The sequence below is a fragment of the Lepisosteus oculatus genome, chromosome 19 (genome assembly GCF_040954835.1).
Source record: "Lepisosteus oculatus isolate fLepOcu1 chromosome 19, fLepOcu1.hap2, whole genome shotgun sequence".
NCBI classification, from domain to species: Eukaryota; Metazoa; Chordata; class Actinopteri; order Semionotiformes; family Lepisosteidae; genus Lepisosteus; species Lepisosteus oculatus.
This window is the reverse complement of record NC_090714.1, coordinates 10,651,382-10,676,975: the sequence shown is the minus strand read 5'-3', so window position 1 is coordinate 10,676,975 and position 25,594 is coordinate 10,651,382. Positions and strand designations below refer to the sequence as shown.

General features: G+C 42.8%; 1 protein-coding gene across 5 annotated transcripts in view; it reads left to right on the top strand.

The window, feature by feature from the left end:
* The window catches only part of tnrc18 (trinucleotide repeat containing 18), an 84,803-nt gene that overhangs the window by 38,554 nt on the left and 20,655 nt on the right, over nucleotides 1-25,594 (top strand). For 2 of the 5 annotated variants that reach the window (XM_015360238.2, XM_015360236.2), the window contains exons 6-22: nucleotides 1,018-1,120; nucleotides 2,805-3,010; nucleotides 4,090-4,236; nucleotides 4,843-5,027; nucleotides 6,066-6,477; nucleotides 7,170-8,150; nucleotides 8,528-8,679; nucleotides 9,414-9,550; nucleotides 10,081-10,203; nucleotides 11,216-11,390; nucleotides 11,606-11,981; nucleotides 12,984-13,256; nucleotides 18,225-18,449; nucleotides 20,113-20,528; nucleotides 21,184-21,333; nucleotides 22,303-22,447; nucleotides 23,177-23,294. In XM_015360238.2, coding sequence (XP_015215724.2) covers nucleotides 1,018-1,120; nucleotides 2,805-3,010; nucleotides 4,090-4,236; nucleotides 4,843-5,027; nucleotides 6,066-6,477; nucleotides 7,170-8,150; nucleotides 8,528-8,679; nucleotides 9,414-9,550; nucleotides 10,081-10,203; nucleotides 11,216-11,390; nucleotides 11,606-11,981; nucleotides 12,984-13,256; nucleotides 18,225-18,449; nucleotides 20,113-20,528; nucleotides 21,184-21,333; nucleotides 22,303-22,447; nucleotides 23,177-23,294 — 4,324 coding nt within the window. The remainder of the gene's footprint in view (nucleotides 1-1,017; nucleotides 1,121-2,804; nucleotides 3,011-4,089; nucleotides 4,237-4,842; nucleotides 5,028-6,065; nucleotides 6,478-7,169; nucleotides 8,151-8,527; nucleotides 8,680-9,413; nucleotides 9,551-10,080; nucleotides 10,204-11,215; nucleotides 11,391-11,605; nucleotides 11,982-12,983; nucleotides 13,257-18,224; nucleotides 18,450-20,112; nucleotides 20,529-21,183; nucleotides 21,334-22,302; nucleotides 22,448-23,176; nucleotides 23,295-25,594) is intronic. The other 3 variants (XM_015360242.2, XM_015360241.2, XM_015360240.2) reach the window with 3 other exon arrangements.

Sequence of the window (25,594 nt, the reverse complement as noted above, 5' to 3'; positions counted from 1 at the left end):
GTATCCCCACTGCAGCGTTTCCATGTGTGTCGTAAAAAAAAAACATTCCAGCTAGTGTTTGCGAATGTTTCTGGAGTTGTCATCGGTGATCTTATAAACTGCACCCTGCCACTGTACATAATACTAGACTTGGCATCCACACAATGGCAGTGTGTGTCCTTGAAATATAACAATCGCAAACAGGCTGAAGAGCTATCTCTCACCTCCTGTACTGTACACAGGAATTGAAACCCACAAAGGTTTTTCACATGAATGGAAGCTTTAGGAATGTTTTGGTGAAAGTTTATAGTATGTGCCCTTCACTTCCATACCCATAACTGCATACGTTGTAGTAACCCTGTATTTAAGTATTTAATGAATGCTTTTCTTGTAAGTGTTATTAAAAATGTTTGTTAGGGTTCTACTTGCTTATTTTGTGGTGATTGAAAGATTATTTCAGAGTCGTGGTTGTATTGGTCTTTTGATTCAGGTTGCTTAGCCCCCGATTTACCCACAGAGAATACTCCGGCTCAGTTGATGTTCTCTAATTTATTTGTTGGGGGAATAAAAAGCAAAGTGTGTTGATTAAATCCTGGCATTTTCAATGGGACTGAAAATGGGTTTGTTCTGATTTTATTTTTTTAGCCACGCGGTACTGGGAATTTAAAACTCAGGTGACTTTCATGCACAAAAATATTACCATTCCTTGTGACAGTATTTATAGTACACACGGAAACTTCGAATTTAAAAACAACTTTTGGAACCTTGTCTAATAAAAAGTACTGTGAACTTCCAGCTGTTGCTGACAACTGTCTTATACTGGAGCCAGCCAGCGAAGAACATGTGTTAAATCATTTATATTTTGCTTACAAAGTGGAATTGACCGTTTGGCCAACCTCAGAGCTGTTCCAGACTAAATTTTAAATCAAACAGCCCTCTCTGTAATGCTTGTTTGGATCCGCCAACGTCCTCGCCGGCAAATATGGAAATGCCGTTTTGAATGCTGAAGAGTTAACGGCTCTCCCCTCTCCCATCAAGGGTCGGGACGCTCAGAGGAGGATCGTGGAGATGACCGGAGCCGTCACCGTGACGACCGTCTCCTGGCGGGCCGTTTGGAACGGGAACAAGAGAAGCTGCTCCGGTAAGTGGGGGACCTGGAGCCTTGGCTTTGCATTAATTACTGTTTTCACCATCGTTAATGAGATGAGACAATTTCATAATGATGTGCTTTTAAACGTAGCCTGTGAAAACAAGAAAGCTTAGGCACAAGAGATCTGTGTAAAGAATAAAATACCAATACTTTGGTATTTATTTCAGTTCTCAACCCGTGTCATGGAGGTTTTTTTAAATTTAACTAGTTTTCCGGATACTGCATCCATGATTCCTGCTGCTATCTATTTGAATTAGATATGTAAATTTTGCATTGTGTAAAGAAATGCAGTCCATGTCATGTTGGCCTGAAATGGTTCAGTATCGTTTTGGCCAGTCAGCTACTGTTTGCTCTAGATTGGCATATCAATCCAGGAAATTAACTTGAATTTTTTTCAGAAAATATTTCCAATAATCAATGATGGGAAAGCAAATAAAAATTAAACCAGATGAGTAATGTTTAGAACACGAGAATGTGAGGAATTGTTTCTCTATTGCTGTTCTTTTATGGCGGATTTTTGCATTGTCTTGAGATGAAAGCCGTTTTATTGTGTAAACATTGAAGTCTGGAGGGTTTGATGTTGTCCTCTTTGGCCCTGAAGCCAGTTGTTTGAGTTGTAGCAGTCAGGCTCAAACCCTTAGGAAGAACAATGAAACCACAACAGAAAGTCTGTCCCTAGTTTTCTCAGAAAGGTGTGGAACCACTGCACTGTTAAGAGATTTATTTTTCCTGCTGTTGTGTGGAAAACAGTGATAAGGGTTGATAAAAAGCGAGGATGTTTGTCCTTTGAAGGTTGCTTGTTGTAAGAATTAATTTCCCATAACTAATGAATACAGGCCACTATGGCATGCGCCATATGAAGAAAAATGTCCTTAGCAACCTATATAAATCCTCCAAACACCCATAGTGAGACATGGTTTAGAAGCAAATGGCCATTGTGAAAAACCAAAAGAGAAGACTTGCCACAAAGAGACTGGAGAAGAAAAAAAGCATTTGTAAAGAGCAGAACCCTAAATTAGCTTTAAATTGGCTAAAAAATACTACTGCAATAAGAAAAGTTTCTTTTTACTGGAGGTACTGTATCTATAAAAATATTCTGTCTCTTACTACTAAAACATTTTACTGTTAGGCTTTTTTCCATCTTTGGTCTGTGTATCGCTATATAATTGGTTTTCAACTGCTATAAACCTTTTTCAAAAGCAGGGACCCATCCAGATTGCACAAAAAAAATCCCAAACTCCCCTACTGTGGAAATAGCCCGCCCAGTGAAATTATTTGCTCTCTCTCTTTCACTGTTACTGTTTACAGTTACTGTCTACCGTGTGGAATTCTTTGTGAGGTGAATTATTATTGCTGCTTTCTTGATAATTAGAGTAATACTTTGTTTGCTCTCTCCAGCGTATAGATCTTTTTCTATAGCTCCAAAGGCTGCAATTGACTTTCGAGTGTGTAATGTCGACCTTTTCATCAAACCGCTGTCCCTGTGCTCTTCGTGTTGATGCCTCAAAGCTGGTGTTACAGGGGGAGATGCGTGCACACCGCGTAGTGCTCTAGATGTGAAGCCTGATCTCGTCGCCACGGCCAGTTCTTCCCACGTAAATAAGTGCCGCATGGCCCAAGCCTGGCCAGTTTGTATTCCTCCATTCTCATTCGGTCCTCAACTTCTCACTTCCAGGGAGAGTAAAGAGCTGGCAGAGTTTACGCGGATCCACCCTCCGGTGGTTTCTGCCAGTGGGTTAAATCCTAATCTGATGGTGACGGGAGGCCCAGGCCTGGCTGGAGCTGGGCGATGGCCTGCCGACCCGACCTCTCACCTACCATCCCACCCCTGGATTCCCCGCACTGGCAGCCCCTCCATGTGGCTCCCCAGCTCCCCATATGGTAAGCAGTACGATCCTCTGTCCGGTCCCACGTGTCCCAGAATGACATGCAGCAGAGTGAACCTGATTTTCTGGTAGGTTTGGGGAAACAATGCTGTAGAAAGCAGTGACTGATTTTAACACATTGACGGAAGTATGCAAAATGTGAAAAAGCACCGAAACATGTTCAGGTTTCTATCAAAGCGCACATCCCGGTTAGGATCAGCGGGCTATGAGGCTTTTATAGTTTCAGGGAAGACTGCTAGAACAGTCTTTAATGTAATGTGTAATTGAAGGTTTGTGTTGGATCTATTCGCCCTCTGAAGTTCGCAGGGCGCTCGTGTTGTGTGTGTGTGGAGGGGGTGCATTAATGCATTTCATCTCTGGGCAGCACACTCTTTTAAAGTGATTTTAACATTTCATTGCATTAGTAAACACTCCCCTCTCTGAAGCCTAAAACCATGCTTTTATTTAATCTTGTTTAATTAAAAGCCCTAAGACTATCTTCTTGGATAAACATTTTAGTAAATAAAATTGTAAATCACTTTAAAACGGGTTTACGGACTAGCCGAGCTCTTTTAGATGCCTCATTATTTTTTATTAAAACGGATTTAGGTCACTGAAACCATCCGGGGCTGTTTTTTTTTTCCCATGGTTATTTCACAGAGTCTGGAAAAACGAAAATTGAAAGGTAGTTTATCACAAGACTCTGTGGAATATGGATGAGTTGATACATTTTATCCAGTGTGAGGCTAAACTAGTAACTTTAGAGTTGATCAGTTTTCTTGTTTGTATTTCTTGGGTTGGCTCAATTGCTCGGCCTTGTCCGACAAAAGATAGAGAACACTTGTTGGTCTTATCTTTGTTGTACAGTTTGGTTTCCGAAGCCAACAGAAGAACTGTTTGTTCTTTCCTATTCTGATCTTTTTAGCTCTTCCTCGACACATGAGAAAATGAGATTTGAACAATTTGCAGTGCTGCAGACATTTTCAAGCACACCAGGAAAGTTCCATGATGGAAGTTGGTGCACTTTGTTCAAAGGATGATGTATGAAGTTTGAAGTCTGAATTTTTCCTCTTCTTCTCCTGTGCATATGAACAGGGCTGGGTCACCCGTCACTCCACCAAGGACTGCCCCCAGGGTTCCCACCCACCCTGCCTGGCTCCATCCCCTCCACCTACCAGTTTGCACGGGACCCCCAGTCTGGCCAGCTTCTTGTTATCCCAACTGAACATCTGCCGCATTTTGGTATGCAGCTTGTCCTCTGAATGTTTCAATCTGTGAGGGTCTTCAGCCCTTTTCATGTCTCATTTTGTAAATGCAAACTGTTCTTTATGCGTTGTGGGATATCGTGACTAGCTTAAATTTGTTTAATAGTTTGATTGTAAAAAAACATTCTGGTTAGGCTTGCTGCAATACTCTTTGGCCTCTTTGACTGGTTTCTCACTTCTGTGGTTTTTGAGAGAAAAATACTATATTAAATCACTAGGCAAATTCTGTAGTTAAGTTTTAAATAAATTCAGAGCCTATATGGACTCCCAGTGATGCCCTCTTGAGAGGGTTTCTCTATGGTCATCTTAGTGAATAACCGGAGTGCTGTAGTGCTGTGACTTACAAACATGCCAGACATTTGAGAACCGTTTCCCTCATTTCAAGCGGCATCATTCTTTGTGCAATGAATACTGTAAGCTTTGCTCATGTTTGTTAGGTTATTGGCTTTTAGCCCTGTGCTGAAGCATCAGTATCAAACTGGTGAAGGATATTCTGAGGACCAGCCTCAAAAGTTCCATATAAGAGTCCATTTAAGGCAGGATTTTATGGTGCTGATGCTGTTGGCTGTTTTCTATTTATCAGCTGAATTAATGGAGAGAGCACCCCCACTCTGGTCAGCAATGTACCCTCCAACAGGCAGCTCCCTCCAGCATGCCCACCAGCTGCAGCTACTGTCTCAGCAGCAGCTGCTGCGCCAACAGGAGCTCTACATGATACAGCAACAGGCCGCCCAGGTCATGGAGCTTCAAAGAAGCGCTCAACTCGTGGTGAGTTTCCTGCCTTGAATCCCCGACTTCAAGTTATACTTGTTTGCTGCTTGGGAGGGTTTTTCGTGGATCGCATCCGAGTGTTTTATAACGTTTGATGAGGTCAGTGATCATCTCTGTTTGATTGAAGAAAAAGGACTTTTCTTCCTGGGGGATCTTGGCTTTGAATTAGCAGATGAACTACAGATTGGAAATAGATGTGATACCATCTTCACAGCTGAAACTTAAAGGTTCAGTGAGTGATATGTAAGTCTAGTGGTATGATTCCCCTTTCTTTTCTAGGTGCTGTTAGATTTTGTTCTGTTTTTCTTCCCTGGTGTATTTGGCCTGAGCTGCTCTGCCATGATTAAAGAAGGTGCCCAGTCATTAAATCCTTGTGTAGTGAAAGCAGCTGCTTTAAGGACTGTTGCACTGACGAAGACCAACTTCATTGTCAACTTTGCTTTAGCGTTATTAGTGTTCTTAAAGATTTTATGAGTGGTGGGTTTTAAAGAATGGATAAACCTCATGATACGGTCACTAAAACAGAGCTTGCCAAGAAAATAAGCATGATTTAAAGAGTTTTACTTCTCTCTCCAAACAAGCAACAGTCTCCAGACTGCAACAATTCCTTGCAGTCCTCTCTTGCTCTTGTAAAGTAATATATTTGGTTAGCTGGTATTGCCACAGCTCTGGCAGTAGCCGTATTCCACCCCCTGAGATCATTGGATCTTGGCCTATCTTGATATCCTTTATGTATCATTGCCTAGTGCTTGGATTCGTGAACATGGGGTGACAGGGTCAGATCTGTTCTGTATACTGCTTCTTTTATATCCATCCGATTGTTGCCTTTCAGTCCCTGTGTTGGTAATTTAGAGGTTTGAAAAGTTGGGATGTTGTGTTATACTATTTTTCACTGTTTGCCATTCATTATTTTCCTACTGTTTTAAAAAAAAGTAGTTTGTGGAGGGAGTGGGGGGGATTACCAATGCCTATGGAAATAAGGCATGTAAGAGTTTCTTGACAAACCACCCTAATGGCATTCTCTTATTTCAACAGGAGAGGTTAAAGGCAAATGAGCATAGAGCGGAGCAGGAGGACAAGGCAGCAAAAAGAAGCAGTGAAGGTGCAAAGCAGGGTCTCTCGGCCACCTCGGCTATAGCCCTGCATACCAGAAAGCCACATTCGCGCTCCCCCACACCCTCGACGTCCTATGGCAAAGCCCTGACGCCGCTGCCCTCCCCCGTCGCCGCCCTCAAGTCGGAGGCCCGACAGAAATCGGAAGAGGCCCTGCCCCAACAGTCCTATTCCCACCCTTCCACCCCGACCCCTCACCCTCCCAGCCCTGCTCCTGCCTCGCCTCCGCCGCCGTCCCCCAGCCCACCGAAGGAGGAGACGATGGAAGAGGCAGAAAAGAAGAAGCTGGACTTGCCGAAAGAGGCCTCCTCACCTTTCCAGGCCCTGTTTCCTGGTAAGGTTGAGGAGTCTTCCCATTGCCTTTCAAGTTCTTCTCTACCTTTTTGAAAGTTTGGAATAATGTTCTAGGTAATGTTTTTGGGAAAACGGATTGGTGGACCAAAGACTCAGATTTGGTACTGTTTTCATACAGAATAATGAAACAGTCAAGAAAATAGTAATTGTAGAAATGACATGAAAGTTACTCAGTGCTTTTCCTGTGTTACATGTGAAGTCATGCCTAGTGCTGCTTTTGTTTTGCTTACTCAAAAATCTAAATGAATAACCCATAAGTTATCACTACAAAAGGGACTTGAACACAGCACTAGTTTCACTCCAGAGCAATGTACTGTGAACCAAAAGATCTATATTATGTTTTGTGTATGGGTCTCCTGACATTTGCTCTGAATACAGAAAGTAGATTTCAGAAAAAAACACATTTTTAATATGTTAGATGTAGAGTATAAATAGAATTTTATGCTTGCAGTAATGTGCTTGTGTATATGTATGCCGGAGCACAGAGGGGATTTGTTCTTGAGAAGGGCTATATGGCTCATGAAACTTTCATAAAGCCTCAGTGCTGAAGTATAAGCCTGTGATTAATCGTTTTGTCGCTCTGTCACAGGGAGCTTTAGTCCATTGAAACTCACTGGTTTCTGCATAAACTCCTGAAGTCTTGAACGCTCCTTCCTTTCTATGTTTTTATAGAAATCCCTCCAGGCTATCCGTACCAATCAATAACTGCCCCATTTGGCAGCCACTACCCCTACCTCCTTCAGCCAGCTGCTGCTTCCGAGGCTGACAGGCTGGCCCCCGATGTACCTCTGCCTGCAGAGACCTCGGAACACCTGGCTACCTCAGCCGATGTCAAGCCCCTGCATTTGCACTCCCCAACTGTGGTGGAGCCTCTGCAGGCCTCTTTGGAGGAAGAGCCAATGGAGGACCGGACAGCACTCAGGGAAGAGCCAGGCCTGGAAGACTGCAAAGAGGGCCTGAGCCACCCAAGCCACGTCGAGCTCCACAGCAGTGTGGACCTGGCTGAAAACACCAGCCAAGACCTAGATTTGTGTGCTGAGCAGGAGGGCCACTCCACTGGCATGGCAGCGCAGGAGGGAGAGGAGGAGGCCGAGAAGAGCGCGGAGGTGGAACAAGAAGAAGAGTCCCTCCAAAGCCAGCAGCCTTCGTACCAGGTGCCAGAATCCACAACTGAGCCTGGGCCCAAAGCAGAGCTGGAGGAGAAGCCAGCCTGCTCCTTGAACGCAGATTTCAACAGCTCCACGTCGTACTACGAGACAAAAGAAGAGTTTGAACACCAAAGCCAGAGCTTTTTACAGCCTGACAACACGAATCTTGAACCCGTTGCGAAGGAGAGCTTTTCCGAGCCTCCGGATGCGATGGAAGCTCCTTTCGAGGATATGCCGTTCAAGAAGGATTCCTTACCTCCACACCTGACTCCAGAGGGTACTCTGGACATCACGCCTGAAGATCCAATGGCAGGAATGATTGCCTTGGTGGCAGCATCCGAGCTGCCCCAGGCGAGTTCTCTCCCAGCCCTGAGCGACCCCCTGACCGCTGTGCTGGAGGGCACCTCGGGTTTCACCCGCCTGGAGTCCACTGCTCTCCAGGGGATCGCCCTGTTGAGCGAGATAGCCGAGCTGGAACTGGAGAGGCGCAAGACCGAGATGCACTGTAAGTTCTGTTGCCGTTTTGAAAAGAGGTGATCCTGGGGGTGTGTTGTCTTTTATCTTCAGAAACGCAATAGGTCCTTCCTTGCCATTTCAGGTCCTAGTGCTTCACTGTTAGGCGTGATGGATTACGTTGAAATGGCTTGGTTGGAATGTTGAAGCTGACTATAAATTGATGGGAAGGCATTAATAAGATGGAGCATTGTACGGACAGAAGACACCCTTACTTCTTTTCTGAACTTGCTCGTCTAATTTGAACCACAGTGCCTCCTCACTGTGTACTGTTCGACAAATTAGGAAGTGATGCTCCGTTGCTTCTCTTTTAGATATTATCCAAAGAGAAAGGGTAGCATTTTCATCAAGCTTTTTGTACATTTGCAGGTATGATGCAAGGTGGCTTGGAGAGCCTTCTGGTTGCTGGCAGGCAGGTGTTAATGGAGGCATTGGAGTGTAAGCCTGCAGTTACCATTCGTCTCCCTAGAGAGCTCAACCCCAACAAGAAGTATAGCTGGATGCAGAAGAAGGATGAGCCTGTAAGCAGTTTGATTTTGTGGTGCAGCATATGTTATTCAGAAGATTTTTTTTTTTAGCGTTTGCATATATGTATGGATGCAAGCTGCTGGTTGTCAAAGTTGATTTCTTGTGAAGGATTTGCAGATGCATTTCCAAATCTTTTTTGTCAAGGGCCTTCAACTGCACGGCTGATTGGCGCAGACGTCTCTTCAAGCAGACTGTCTTATGCGTTTTGTAACCGTGGAGTGTTTTAAGCGTGTAATTAGAACAATTTAATTTGCATGCTTTCCAGGGTGGCAGAGGTGGTCCATTAAAACTTTAATGTTTCTCTTTTGAATTCTGACACTGCAGATAAAATGATTTTAGTTATTGTAATTAAAGTTTAAAGGGTGATACGCAACAAATGTGGCATAGTGGATTAAACTAGATGGTTACTAAAGGTTAGTGCTTCATGTTAACAGTTCCTGCATTTCTACCACTGGAAAATTAGTCTTTTTTTGGGAAGAAAATCTAAGTGTTCTAAATACCTTTTAAATGTGTATATATACCAAGCACGTATGCTTCCCTTTTTAAAGTTTTTCAAAGTATACCTTGTTCTGAATTTCATTGTTGGGCACACCAGGATAAATAGTGACCCGTTGTCTCTGTCAGTTGCTCTTGCCCATTGAAAGATTGAGGCCTGTTATTGAGGACGTGGCAGTTTGGGTCAAGTAAATGTTTTTTTTTTCCTTTCTCGATTCCCGTTTGACTACAGCTCTTCTCCATCAAATCAGCAATGGAAGGGATGGATGCCATGGAGCTGGATTACCGGATGAGACTAGCAGAGCTGCAGAAGAGATACAAGGACAAGCAGAGGGAGCTGGTCAAGCTGCAGAAACGCAGGGATTCAGAGTGAGTATCCCCCGCTGGCTGCTTGCAATTTTGGGGTTGTTTGTTTTTTTACGTAGAAGATGAGCTTTTATCGCCCTTTCAGAATCAACATGTTTATTGAAGAGCTGCTTCTTTCATATTTGTTTCACCAGTTTTTATTTATTCTTCTGGATAGAATACATGAAAGGTTAGCACTTAGGTACATTAATAGTTTGAGTTATTCATCTGCTTGTTAACTGTTGTATGAATTAAAATAATCTTTATTGTTAAGGATTATCACATGAAAGGCACTATGTATGATGTTTATTAAAGTTCATCTAGTGGTGTCATTGATTTTGTGCCCGTTTCTTTCAAGACGGCTTCATCTTGTATCATTAGGCAGAACAAGGTAGAAGATACTCCAACAACACAGTTAATTTTATTTGCAGTGATCTTTGTCAGTAGAACAAATGTGAGGAAGTGGCACATTGCTAAGTAAAAAGATGCAACACTCTTTGGTTTATTGAAGTTGTCCAACATGGTGTAAATCCTGTGGTTTGTTCTCACTGTAGGGAGAAGCATGATGAGAAGAACCGCAGTCTGGCCAAGAGAGGCCCGGGAAGGCCCAGGAAGAGGAAACACGGTCTCTGTGCTCTTTCCCCGCCCGCTGGAAGACTGGACACTAAGTGTGGAAAGTATGTGCTCACTCATTGCTGACCCAATAAAGACCAGCTACTTTTTAAGTTGGTGTGAAGTTAGCCGTTTTGTGGCAAGGCGTGAAAGGAGAGATAGTTGTCTGGGGTAATCTGATTTACTAAGTTCACCTTGCCAAGTAAATATTGACAGGAGCAATCTGAGGGATTCGTAAGGAAGTATTTTATTTTTACTAAATGTTCCATAAGATGAGCTCAGCTGGTTCCAATTCCTTTGAGCTGTAGTCCTTTTGCAGCTACCATGCTCAGCGTATGTAGTGCATCTCTTTATTTTTCCAAGTATTTGAACCCCCAAATAGAAAGCCACATTTATAAAAATGTACACATCACCAGCAGCCATATCGCCCAGCAACTCACAACTGGCAACCCACTGAAGCTAAGCAGGTGTGAGCCTGGTCAGTACCTGGATGGGAGACCTCCTGGAAAAAACTAAGGTTGCTGCTGGAAGAGGTGTTAGTGGGGCCAGCAGGGGGCGCTCACCCTGCGGTCCATGTGGGTCCTAATGCTCCCAGTATAGTGACGGGGACACTATACTGTAAACAGGCGCCATCCTTCGGATGAGACGTAAAACCAAGGTCCTGGCTCTCTGTGGTCATTAAAAATCCCAGGGCGTTTCGTGGAAAGAGTAGGGGTGTCCTGGCCAAATTTCCCATTGGCCCTTACCAATCATGGCCTCCAAATAATCCCTATATCTGAATTGGCTTCATTACTCTGCTCTCCTCCCACTGATAGCTGATGTGTGGTTCTGGCGCACTATGGCTGCCGTCGCATCATCCAGGTGGATGCTGCACACTGGTGGTGGTGGAGGGGAGTCCCCATTACCTGTAAAGCGCTTTGAGTGGAGTGTCCAGAAAAGCACTATATAAGTGTAAACAATTATTAATTATTATTATTTGAATCCCCATTCTTTTGAAGAACAAAAAGACCATCCTACTTTTTCAATGCTCGTTTTGCAACGAATGCTGGAGAATGGCTGTTTCACTCCTCCTCGCAGGCTTGGGAGGAGTCTTCTGTTGTCCGAAGACTCGGAGACGGGTGAAGGAGGGAGGAAACGATTTCGTGGAACAAACGCTGAGGATGACGAGGATGTGGATAGTAGAATTGGGACATTCAAAAGGAGAAGCAAGAGCTGGAATGACCAGGAGTTGTCCTCGAGCTGCTCTCAAGAGGTTAGCTCTTTAGCCTTGGTTTTGAATGCTTGGTGGTTTCATTACTTTTGAAGGGAGTGTGGTTTTCAATTAATACTTTTTTCTACTTCCGTTTACTAGAAGTGTGAAAAGCAAGGCTGCAATGTGCTTGTTTTGCTGTTGTCGCATTCCAGTCATCCAAATGTTTTTTTTCTTTTTGCAATCTAATGAATGTAATGTAATCGTTCCCCCAACAGGTGCAGTTAAAAAGTAAGAAAAAGAAGAGAGTGAGTGAACAGGAGCAGTTAGCAACCAAACTGGACAAAGCCTTGTCTCTGACCAAACTCAATAAACTGAACAAGTCCCCTTTTAAGTTTGTAGATGGCTCCTCAGGAAAATTGAAAAGCAGCTCGGGAAGCTGCAACAAGCACATGATGTTCCACAAGATGGAGATGAAAGGCAAGGAAGGCAAGAAAAACCTCTCCAAAGGTCTTAGCCTCTTGCAGAAACCATCCAGAGGTAAAAACAAAATGGCCGCCAAAACAAAGAACATGGACCCTGAGATAAAGGTTAAAGGTCAGCTGAAAGCATCGTATTCTCCTGCTCGATCCGAAGTCAGCAGTTACTCATACAGTAAGTTTAAGCTCTTTGAGAGGTTGTCTTTTTTTAATCTGTGGAAGGTTTTCCTTTGCACAAGACCTAAAGATTTATGTGTTACAGGAATAAGAACGCACAATTTTCTTCGGTTCAAAGAATGTAGTTATAAGAAAATGGAGGTTAATGCATGACTGCACATTCCCGATTTCTGGTCATGTGCCTTCTGACAAATTTTTTGAAAGATGTATGATTTTATCCTTTATCACTGTGCAAGTGGTATCACAGTGCACTTTAAATCTTTGCTGCTGCTGCATTGTTTAATCATTTACTCTGAGATAAATACATTTTATTTTATTCTATGTAGTCAAATGTAGTTGTCTTCAACTTCAGTATCTCTGATTTGTTCTTATTTTTCCATGATCTAGATACAATATTGATGAAAATGACTGAATTTGGTGTGGTATAGCATACTTTCAGACTTTGGAGTACATACTAATTTAATGAAACACTCAAAATAAATGTAGTACTGATAACCCAAATTAAACCACAAAGTAGAGAGGTGTCCATGTTGGTCTCAGTTGGTCAAAGTGCTTGCTCCAGTTATCCAATTGGTGGTAAACTGCTTGTACTTCGATGCAGAGCTTAAACAGCTCTCTAAGCGGGCAGCCAGGAGGAAGCTACATATTCCTATACTCATAATCTACAAGTTAAACTGTAAAATTTCATGGTTTCCAAATGTGTAATACAGAAAAGCTCTTGGTTCAGTCTTTTTGACATATCTAGCTGGATTGGAAGGTGAAGTTTGTGTATTTGTTTTAGCTCTAATGTGTGAAATGTACTACTTTGTAGCTCTTGTTCGTTCTGCTTGTACTGTTGTAAAGAAAGGATGCATTTTTAGTATATCGTTGATGTGTTTTATCTTAAGGGGATGTCTGGCATCACTGCACAAATAGTGATAGAAGCAGAAGGGTCATGATGTATAACTAGGGGAGAATTGCTGTACTGTCCCATTGATACGATGCCTGTCTTTGAAAACAGATACTGACTCGGAAGAGGAGGATGAATCAATGAAGGAGGGATGGCCACTGCACTCCATGCTGAGTATCCCAGCAAGCAAGGCCCGAAGGCCTGGCTTGTACAGTTCTGTGTCCAAGAAGAGCCGACAATCGTGCAAGAGAGGCTTGCCATCAGGAACTCTCAAATCAAAACAGGCGGTCAGCAAGAAAAAACACAAGCACTTTGCTTTGCTGCTTCAGGAGGCAGAGGCCCGGTCTTCCTTCAGTGACTCTTCGGAAGACTCGTTTGACCAAGGTTACTAGACCAAAACCTCGATACGTAAAGAAAAAAAAAAAGATGGTAGCCCCGATTTTACTCCTTCCACCCCCAACAATGGTTGTGGCCATCATTGGTGGTGACCTCAATCTAAGGCGGCCATCTTTAATGTTGGCAGCATAGCCTGCCATTTTCTCTACCTGTATCACTGTGATTTATAATATTGGCTCTTTTTAGAGTCCCCCTTATGATTTCTTTTATTTGATTTTTCTTTTTTTTGTTCCTGTTTTTGCTTGGCCTTGTTCAGAGGCGTCAGTGGAATTGTAAATTGGAAAATGTTGTGTGGGTGTGTGAATAGCTTGTTCTTTGTACTGCGGTTTGGTATCAAGCTTTATTAAACATGTTGATTTCATTTTTAACTAAAAGAAAACAGTGTGCTTTGTCTCTCTTGCTGTGTCTCCTGTTAGGTTATTAGGTTGCTTCACTTCATTCCCAAATGCAGTTTACTGCTCTGTTATTCAAATATCCCTTTTTGTTAGACATTTGATAATCCTATAAAATTCCAAGCTGAAACTGCAACACTGTTTCAGTATTGGTCAAAGCAAATTTAAATATTGTGTGTCCAATCAGAAGATGACCTGTTGTATTGTAAAAAAAATGGTCAAAAAGAAAAACTAAAACTGAAAGCAAATTCTTACAATAATGAACACCAGTGATAAGACAACTAGCACTGGTAGTAGGCAAGAGTTAAATTTGATTATTTTCTTGATGTTCTGGACACCCTTGCTTGCTGAACACTAATACATTTAACAATTTTTTTTTTTACTAAATTCACTACAGTAGTAGCACATTCTTCTTTTCATTTAAAAGGGGAGGAACATGTGAGGAAAAGCTGCGTTAATGAGTACTTTGCCCTTTTGCCCACTTGTTACAAAACCCAGATTATGCAGATCAGCATGTAGCATGGTGCTAGTTATCTCAGCTGCTCAGCTGCCATCATCTTCTAGTGCAAAATTTCGTAAGAGTAAGGTCAAAGTAACCATATTTTAAATCATGAAGATAATTGTTTTTAGAGAAGGGTGCAAGAGTAATGAGGGCAATATGAAGCCTATCAGCATGTTTTATAGTTGACATAATGGGTGTTTGTGATCCTGTGGTGAGCTCCCCTACAGTAGAGGTGCTTGGTACAGCAACTGGTCGCAGCTTGGAATGACTCCAGCAAAGTTTTTTACTTGGATTGTCGGACTGCTCCTCTTTGGTCATCATGAAGGGATATTTGGACAATAGGGTACCTAATGGCTTTCCCTGTTTACTAAACAATGAATAACCTAGCTTTTCTAGATTGCTTGCTTTCTCCCTGCAGCTGCTTGGCCACCCCTCCACCTCTGACCCCCTCCTCCTACCCATGATGCTTTTGAATGTCTGTATCGGTCTATGCATTTGCTCATCCCTCCGCAAAAAAAAAAAGAGGCAAAGTGATTGGCTGGGAGTAGGGCAGACAGCTGCGCAGCACGAGGTCACTTTCCATGTCACCTGAGCCATGACCATTGCTCTGTAGGTAGGAGCATCACCCTTTTCTTGATGTAAGCTTTTGAATTTTAACATTTTACTAATCCCGCCTCCCCCAATGTACGCACATTTTACATCGCAGAAGAAAAGCTGAAACCTGACTTTTAATATTCCGTGGAGCCTATGAATGAGATGTTTGCACAAATCCTCTTGAATTTGTTTAACTTTTCAAATTTAACCTTGCCAAAGTTGTCAAAATGCCATGGTTATTTCTTTGAATAAGCATTCATCAAAACCGATCTCTTTGGTATTCGAGAGGGCTTCTATGAGTCCTTAAATCCGGTTTTAGGCAGGGATTGGAAATTGTCTTTCTACCATGGCCAGGCACAAGAGCCCGAAGTTTACACCCATCTTTGAGATCTTATCCTTTACTAATCCCTTTCTAATTAAAATAGAGACCTGAAGTGAGTTATAAAGAGCAGGCAGGAACGTGGTGCAGAGACTGAACACTCAGCATGAGGAAACGTGCTTTTTATTCCCTCTGTAAAGAATCTAAAAAGTGCCGTCCTTAAAGATGAATAGGAATAAACACTTAAAAATATGGAATGTTTTGGTGAAATCCCTGGGGTATTTCCTTGTTCAAGAAGATGCTATATCGAAGAAATGGCAAAGTGAATGGGAGAATTAGGATCTCTTTTGTATATTGTTTTTCCATAACAGAGGTTTTTCTGGGTTGCGGCCTTAAAAGTGCTAGCTAGTCATTTATTTAATGAAGGTGAAATATGAATTTCTAATTGAGAAGATGGCTTATTCCTTAACTGTTTTTAAACTAAAAGGTCTGTGAAGTTATTCTCAATTTGCCTTATTTCACATCATAATCTTCCCCATAATGGCTCTGTGCATCTTCATACACAGTGTGAAAAACTTCATCACTAATTCCTAAATGCATCATCCTGCGTCCTACTGCCAGCAGAACAATACAATTTTAATTTGATGCTGTTAATGAAGATCCTAAAGAACTGGGTTAGGAGTCATGGGTGCTGGACAAAGATGGGGAATGCTCTGTCAAATAAAGGGAGCCTGTGGTTTTCTCCTGTAAACGGGTTGTGGTTTCCATGACTGAGGTTAAAGAAGGCTTTACTGTTTGCGCAGATTTTGTCTTCTCAAATGGACGTTTGAAACGCTGCTGGTTGGGGTTGCAATTCTCCGAAAAAGAGCATTCATCTTGAAAAAAAATGTTTTTATATTTAGATTTTAAGTAAAAACACAGTGGATTTCCAGCAGCACGACCTCAAACGTTATTTAGAAGCATTTATAATTATATGACTTGAAATGATTGAGTTTCAGCGTTTTGTTTTATAACAGTAATTTACAAAAGTAGATGTTCCTCCATGTGTTGTGAGATCAGCTATGTGCAAAAGCAGATAGAGACCTGCATATTGCAACTTTTTTTGGAAAGGAGTTATTTGGTTCAATATCCTAATGCAGGCAAAGTCCATCAGCATGAAAATTGGGGAAACAACCACTTTAGAGTGTGATACGATTAAGGTGATGCAATGTTTCTTTTCTGGAAGCTAGAATGATACTTTCTCCAGTTCCAGCTCTTTAACACTTCCAGTGTATCAGTTGATGCAGAGGCCCATCAGTGGCTACAAGCTAGTCATTCTTGTAGGTTCATCCCCATTTGAAGTTTAAACAGTGCAAAGGACACTAAACCTCCATATTGACCAGAGCACTGGTTGTGAGTTGATATAATATTTTAATCTATTCATGATGCTTGAAATAATGCACTGCCATAAATATCAATGTAAATCAGTCTCGTAGTCTGTATAACTTATTTTCTGGACTTCATTATTTTTGCTGAATTCCTTTGTCCTTCTCGAACACAAATTCCCCCCACTCACTATGACCGTATTAGACTGTGAAGCATGATACATTTTTACAGGGGCAACTGTTTTAAAGAAATAACCATGGCTAAAAAGGCCAGAACTCCAAAACAACTCTCAGATGTACAGTACTCTTCAACTGTTCATTAGTTTGCATTTGAAAGGCACTAAGAATGATAACTAACAAAGACCCCAGAAGCTGTGAAGGTCTGCCTGCACACAGCCTGCTTTGTTTGCTGTAGGCCTGCTTGAATTTCCTTAACCATATATATTTTAATTGTTTTTATGTTTAAGAAGAATGTGCTCTGTCAAAATCATGGTGCTTCAACTTAATTGGTTTTTTTTTTTATTCCAAACGTCTCCTGCTTTTAAATCCTCTGTTTACTTCTCACATTAACCTGTACACCTTCTGCTTATTAAATGCTCTAACCAGCATCTGGCTGCCAATAACCTTGAATGTCGTGTTCTAAGATGTTTTTCTGTCTATGTCTATTAATGTGTTTTTCATTAGCTAATGAAGCTAAATGTGTGGGATCTTGGGTTAGTGCTACTTATTGTTTGTAGCATCCAGTCCTTGAAAATGCTCGACAGCTCTCTCCCCCTCCCCACTTGTGACAAGCTTCTCTTAGAATTAACTGTTAATAATTTATGTCTCCTTTAGTAAGGATTTCTGCTTGCAGCAGATATGTTTTTCTTTTTTTTACCCCATTGTTGTGTTCATTCAGCTAAATCAGCAAAGAGTAGCACCAGCCTTTCTTGTCAGGTCTTGCTTTATTTGTAGCTTTGCATCACAAGCCTTTTACTTTACAAAGATGCTGAATAGCATGCACAATAAAATCCTGCTTTAATTCCCCTTAATTCTGTTGTATCTACTAGATGCTGCCCACCCTGCTTGTCACACTGTTTCAGCATTGAACTAAGCTTAGTTCTTGTACTTTAATCATTTTTATTGGCAAGATAAACGCCTGTATAAATACAGGAACACTTTATCCGGGCTAAATTTAGCTTCTTCGGCACCAGATTACTTTGACAGATGAGAACCATGTTGACATATTCAGTGAGCAAGTAGCCTTAAAATGTCTGTGGTAGTATGACAGAAAATGCATGTGTGTTACATTATTGTAGGCGACATTGTGTTTCAGTGTACATCTGTTCTGCATGACTGTATGTGTTTGCATGCTTCTTTTTTTCCAAGAATACTCTTTGAGCAAATCCAATAACACTCATGGCAAATAGTAATCTGATCAGTCAAAACCAGTTTAAGATTGGATAGAGCTACATGCTGCACGAGTTGGTTTAAAACAGAATTTTTTTCTGAGGCAAATCTCAGCTGTCAAGAAGTCTTTCAAAATGCCAGTCTTAACTACTGTTAATTTTTTCCTCAAATGTTTTATTTTTGTGAATAGTGATTCAGGGGAAATATAACGATCCCCACTGATCCTTTTTACACGTAGGTGTCAAATTGTAAAGCTCTTTAGTGGCATTTTTACGCTTCTCTCTCAAAGTTTAAAATATAATCTGTCTTAAGCCGACTCGTGTACGTTTTGCATGGACCAGCCCCCTTCTGTCAAGAGTGCCTTGTGTGAATTTTTTTTTTCTTCTCTATTGGCAGATTACACCTCTGAGAAAGAGGAGGATGACGACGAAGAGTATGACTACGAGATAGAGAGAAGTGATGGCCTCTGCTCTCCCTCTCTGGATGAGAGTGGGTTAGGGCTGCTCGCTCGGTTTGCCGCCAGTGCCATGCCCTCCCCAATCATCTCTACTCCTCTCTCCGTCGTTCAGTTAGAGGCCAAACAGAAAGCTAAGAAGAAGGAAGAGAGACAAAGCCTTCTGGGTAATTAACAACTCGCATGCCAATGAGAATGTGCTCTTCATGACATGTAAACCCTTCTCTTTTTGCCTTGGTGATCAGATTTCCTCTGCTCGTTCCATACAGCCAAGCCATTTGATTTCTGTGGCCTTTGGCATGCATTTCAAAACGCTGGCTTTCATTTTCATCTGCGTCCTGCAGTCTTTTCACATTATTGTTTCCATTTGGAGTGGGCAATTTTTGTGTTTTACCAAATGTTGAAAGCAAAGTGGGGTGGCGAGGGGGGGTCTACAAATTTCAGAGAATTCTGTACTTCTGTGTGGCACATCCTCATAGAGAGAGAAGCTCACAGACAGCAGTTTGGTGAGAGAGAGTAATGAGTGTGTGATGGTGCCAAACATTTGATCAAGTCTGATGCAGGCGTGCCTCACATTAGCAACCGAGTGGATGTTTTTTTTCTCTCAAGCTCCGTACCACAATGATAGCACATTCATTCTAAGTAAAATGAATGAGCTAAGGAAATAAACCTGTACCAGATTGCACATCTGGCTGATGAATCTTGAATAATTTCTTCTGACAGGGGGGAGAAAGTACACAGTTTATTGAAGGGCCAGTAAGGGATCTAAAAGCTCTATGGTTCCTGAACAGTGCAGCTTGTGCCGATCAAATAATGCCTGGGAGCCAATACGCTGACCTTTCCAAACAGATGGTCCATCAGTGAAGTCACTCTCCAAAACAAGGTTCTTATGTGTTCATAGCAGAACAGCTATTTTCTGAAGCGGGCTGTCGCTTTTTGCCTTGGTTCTTCAGCATGCAGGAGGCAGTGTATAACAAAAAAAAAAATCAGTGCGCATTTCTTGTGCCATTCATGTCTAGGGAAAAAAAAACACGTTTATTCTCTTTTCTTTAGCTGAAGCGGCACTTCCACTACATAAAAAAGCAAATTCTGATGGTTGTGCACAGAGCCCATTGTTACAGCTATGGCTGGTTTGCACTGCGCCCTTTGCAGTAGCATTGAGTTGGCACACAATCACAGTTTGCAGGGACGCCTACAGGGTGATGGTCAGTCTTATATGAGCTCATTTGGCTTACAGCGATCTAACACAGTCAGAGCTGTAGTCACCAGAAGGCGCACAAGACAGCCTCAGAAGAGAACAAACCCGACTCAAAAGTGAATCTGCCTGTCTGTTTATTGCCCCCAAGAACATATGGAAAATGCAAATTCCAGAAAGTTCCAAGCAGCACGTTTTTTTCATTGGAAAAAAAAAGGAAAGGTGAAAAGTGGCAATAAAATTTGCGTGAACTTCTCTCCCCAACTGGTTTGGACTCTTAAAGCAGTCGTGATAGCTAATCTGTTTGTCTTTAGCTAATGAATGAAACCCAATTCCCAACCAACAGGCAAAGGGGATTTCTGGGCTTCGTTTGAAAAAGCCGTCAGGTGGAACGGCTGTGCGTCTGCCTTTGTCTCGGTAGCAGATGTGCACGAAAAGATCGTTGCCACTCATTTTGTACATGAACAGATTGTTTGCTTTTTTTAATTTCTGAAGTAAAAAAAAAATCAAGAAAACTCTTTGGCGGTGGGCTGTCTACATGTTGAGACAGTTTGCCACCTTTGTTTTTCCTTTTTCAGTCAGGGTGCTATTGGAAGCACCCTTTTCGTGACACCTTTACTTCTTCCCTCCCGCAGGAACGGAGTTTGAATACACGGACTCGGAGAGCGACATCAAAATCAAGTCCCCTTCTCTGCTGCATGGCAAGAAGGCCGGGCCAGAGCCGTCACTGCCCTCGACGGGAGATGTGCTAGAGGAGGCAGGCCCCAACAAGCTCAAGATGGCCGAGAAGGGCAGGAAGCCAAAGAAGGTGAAGTCTCCCAGGGAGTTCAGCTTCGACTTCGGGGCTGAGGGCAGTGACGAGGACCGCTGGACACGCCGGAGGAGCGAGAGGATCTTCCTCCATGACGCTACTGTTGCCACCCCTGTCTCGCCATCAGGCAGGAGCCCTACAGCCCCCCTGCCCCCCAAACCTTCTCGCTTCCCCAGGACTGTGCCGCACAGCCCCAAGAAAGAAGCCGGCAAAGTAAAGGAGGGAAAAGATGCTCCTAAGGTAAGCTTGCTCTCCGAGTGTCGTTCACTCTTGCAATGCGTTACAATGCGTCACATACCACAACCCGCTGCCTCCAAAACAACTGCTGAGCCTGGGCTTACATTGCATATTTCACAGCAGGTGTCCTACAAGGCTTCATAGTACAACAGGCGTCCAACTGAGCATAGCTTGCAGCAAAAAAGAAATTGGAATTTGGAATGATCCAGGCTGAGATTTGCCAGTGATATTTTTTTTTTATGTTCCGCCTCCTACCTCTCACTCTCTTTCCTCATCCCCATCTCACCTGGGACGCAGTAGAAGTGACTTCACACCATTACATTACAACTAGGTTTAAGTTGTTTGTGCCACCTTGCCCACGAGGTTTTATTTTGAATCCGTTTACTATTAGACCAAGCATGCCTGCCAACATGAAGAAAATATGTTTGCCCCAGCCAGACCTATATAGTGATATGAAATGACCAAGATCTGTGCATTTGAAACCAAGTGGGGAAAGGAATTTTAAAGAATGTTACCAGTTTTTGTCTTTCGTTATATCCCTGTGGCTTATTAATAAAAATACATTTGCACGCAGTTTGTCTGGAAGAAGTGAGTGACAATCTTCCCTGTGGATCCTCACTTGAGCCTGTGCCGTTAGCTTTCCTTTTATATTTTTCAGAAGAAGAAAGGTAAAGAGAGTCCTCTGTGTTTGTCACCCCCCCAGCTCTCCAGCACCCCCTCAGAGGGGCGGGTGTGCTTGCCCTGCCCCCCTTCAAGCCCCGGGAGGAGGAGCAAGGGGAAGACCAAGGCCAGAGAGGTTAAAAAAGAGGTAAAGTGCAAGAAGTGGGCCGTGCAACACACACAACCCCAGACAACAGACAGCCCCCGTGCTGCTTTTGTATTACACAAAGCATTGATGTTAAAATCGAGGTTTGTTTGAACTGATATCCAAAGACGAGATTCCCCTTCTGGAGTCCTGCACAAAACGTAATGTCCAAATAAAATGTAAAGCTGCAAGCCCATAAATATGTGGTACACCTAATCGACAGCACAGTCAAAGCGCAGAATGGTAGACACCAAACCTTTTTCTGATCTTGAAAAATAATGCATCCTGACCTATCCTTTGCTAGGGCAGTGGGTGTTTGAATGAGCACTAAACAGAGCTGTCGTCTCAAATGAGCCCCATCAAGAATCGAAGTTATTTCAGAGAGTTTTGCCAATGTGCCAAGTTAATATACTGAAAAGACTTGCGGCTGCAATTGCTGACAAAGGTGCTTCTGCCAATTATCGTGTCTAAGGGTCTCACCATATTTGAGTTTTTTCCCTTTGGTGGTTGCTGACATTTACCATACCTTATCTTACCCTTGGAAGGTTTAGTTAGGAACGGTCTGAATACTTTTGCAAGGCACTGTTGTAAGTATTTTGTCCATTAATATTTTTAACAAGACGTGCACTGTGGAAAATGAGGAGAGAAATGAGGGAATGGGGTCTTTATATAGATTTTTAGCACTTTTGGGTTTATTTAAATATTATGTACCTTCCTCTCATGAGTTTCTGATGCATGCCAGAAATCCGCCCCCTTAAAAAAAGAAGAAAAACGAACATGCATAGTGACTTGTTACCACATGCCAACTACAGAACCTTCCTTTGACTTCGCAGGAGAAAATGGTCCTTTCCAAATGATTTCCTGAACTTGAGTGTTCCTGATGTGCGGCAGGCCGACTTAAATGCGTCTATATCCAGCGCCTTGTGTTTGGCAGATCTGGACCCAGTGTGTTCTGGTGTGTCTTCTGTCCAGCAGGCCCGGGGGAAAGGAGGGGCAGTGAGCAAACTGATGGAGAGCATGGCAGCCGATGAGGACTTTGAGCCCAGCCAGGACAGCAGCTTCTCCGAGGATGAGAACGTCCCACCAAGCGCTCTCACAGACCGGCCCAGCACCCCTGGTGAGCCTGAGTCTCCTGTGCTGCTCCTCTGAATGCCAGCCACACTGAAACCCCATTACACATCATTGACATTCCGAGCCTCACATAGAGTGGTGCTGCAGTTGTCTTGTCTCCTTTTGTTCTATTATTTTACACTGCTCGCATTCCAAGGAGTGTTAGAAAACTGTTTGTGCATTAGCTACAGCTAGGGAGAATGCCTGTGTTTCATATCAATTCAAAATCAATGGACCAGTGTTTATTTTGTGCATGTATGGTAAAAATACATTGACACAAGCTCATGAAGAACCCCTCATTAATAAACCAACAAATCCCCATACTAACATGAGCGTCCAGGCATAGATTCGGTACCACTGGAATGTTAATCGCAGACGGCTGTCAAATTTGGATTTAATTTTAAGGCGCCTGAAATAACTGACCTGCCAGGGAAGTCCGTTTTACAAGTTCATAAAAAAGCAAGAGGGGCAGAGTTCAGAATACAGAGGCCCTGGGGGAACAGGGAGAGCAGCCTTTTGAAAGTGGATTGGGGATGCCCCCTAGAGGGCTGAGGGCTTCTTTACACACCAGGACATCCAGGCTGTGGCGCTGTAATTTGTTGGTCTTGGTGCTTCGGGACAGACGGGCCCTGCAGGCCCAGAGGTCAGTTCGGGAAACAAGATCCCCTTTGTACAGTCAGACCATTCGCAAGACATTTGTCCGCTTCTCAGCCTGAGTTTCCCCCCTGTCTTGCAGCCCCTCGCAACTGTGTCATCGACAAGGACGAGCTGAAGGATGGCCTGAGGGTTCTCATTCCCATGGACGACAAGTTGCTCTACGCCGGCCACGTCAAGACTGTTCACTCGCCAGACATGTAAGCTGAAGGAGATCCCCCCACAATGCCCCATCAGGTTGACTGCATCTGGGCTGCGTTTGGCTGCCCGTTTCTGCAAGTGAGCTCTTCCTGCTTCTGTACCCGGGAGCAATTAGGATGAGGGGAAACGCTGAAGTGAAATGGCTTACAGGCGTAAGCAGGAAAGGGCAGAACCTGCTTTAATTGTTGGCAGTGCAAGCTGGAGAGTTCATTAGCTGTTCAGAAAACCTGTCGAGAGCTGTGTAACAAACCCGCTTCCAATTCCACACGTCCGGATCCAAACGGAACGGTTGTGCCTCCGATCTGCCGCATTTTTGGGATATTGCGTAGCCCGGTCCGAAGGGATGTCTGAAATTTTTCTTTTGTGTCTAATAATGGGCAGTTGTTTTCAAGACGCTTCATAGTTCTTGTTGTAAGACATGATATTGAGGATTGTGTATTATATCCTGAAAATGCATGAGCAGAGAGAAGGAGGATGAGCAGCCTTTGATTGCTCCTCTAAAAAGTGCTGGAACATAGAATGTGGAACTAATACAATAATGCAGATCTCTCACTGGACAAGGGATGTTTCTTAATTCATTTCTTAAACCAGGGATGGGCAATGCTGGTCCTGGGAGGCTGGTGTATCTACAGGTCTTGTAGGTATCTTCAAAGCAGCAGCACCTGAAAAGCTGGGCGAAGCTGTTAAACTGGTCCCATTAAGCCAGTAACGAGCTGATTGGAGTCCTCAAAAGCGGAGCTGGAAAGAAAACCTGCAGACACGCCAACTCTGCACAATCAGCATTTGCCATCCCTTTCTTTGAGCAGTCAGCCTGTTCCAAAGTTCCTGCATACCTCAAATCTCCTGTCCCGCACCCCATAAAACACCAGGTTCTCCTTGTGAACTGTGCAGGAGTTTACCTTGCCCTCTAGGCAGCCCCCTAATAAAAGAGGCTTCACACCTGGAATATAGTGCTTCTCTTGGCACACTTTAAGTAGCAGATGTAATTGTGAAAATTTTAAGAGCTGTGACTTGGCTAGAATCTGGCCATTATAAAAAGGAGCATTTGAGCAGTCCTTAGATTAGTCTTTTCCACTAGGCTGTAGAGTAAGTAGAACCGGGATTGTACCACATTTGTATTTTGAGCTTGTTTTAATAATGGTATGTTTCTCCCAGTCCCAATATTCATTTAATGGATATTTGGATTTTCATTATATATCTCATGAAGATGGTGGAGGCTAGATTCCAGAATCATTGAACAAGTTAGTCTTAACTTTATCTACGAAGGCTAAGGGACTAGGATTACTTTAAAAAGGAGGTTTGACAAGGTCATAGGTGATTTGAGGCAACACACTGTGAGAGCTTAATATGCTATCAAATGAGGACAGTGACCTGTGGTTTAATTTAACTAGGTGTGAAATTTCTCTGAAAGAGGCAATTGGAGCATGAATATAAGATGAAAATTTTGAAAGGTATTCAACTGCATTTTCACTAAGACTTCCACCCCGTCATTTCCTTGTACCTTTAAAACTTTGTGTTTGCAGCCAAAATTGGATTTTACTGCTTTCTTTTATTTACAATATAATTCTTATATTTGATAAGTTTATCCTCCACTTCTTGGGCTTATCTGTTTGGTAATCATCCATTTTGTGTTTTTGAGTCAGACTCTGTGAATCTTCACGTTATCCAATCCACCCAATATCTTATGCCTCAAAGAGTTCGTTTGTATGTCATTTGTATTTTCCACCTCACATGTTTTCTGTGACTGCTAAAACGGTTCTGAAAAGATTACATATCCCTACGGAAGACTGAGGCAGACTGTACTCAAAAGAATATTGAATGTTACAGTTCTGCTACAATCCAGCTGCACATTTATATATCACATTCTGCTATTCATAAAAACACTAGGTGTGGGAAGGATTAAAAAGTAATTTAAAGCATTGAAAGACCAAGTGGGTACATTTTTAGTTGAGATGACATCCATGTGAATCCGTGTTTTTATATATGTGTGTAGTGTCTTTATTAGTTTGTCTCTTGCTTAGTAGATGAATGCATTAGACCCCTGTCTCAGGGAGAAGATCGATAAATCTGCAGGCATCAAAAAGGAAATATCTACAAACTGTTGTTCCCCTTTTGGAGTCCTTAATGAGCTGGCATTAAAAAGATCAATACTGAATTAAAACTCAGAACTCCGTGGAACAAAAGCCCTCCCTTATCTCTGCCTGAGCCTATCCTATCATAAGCGCCCAATTGAAAGTTCACAAGGGGAGCCATTGCCAGGGGCTTTATTGTGTGTCTGATATCCGGTGCTTGCTGATGA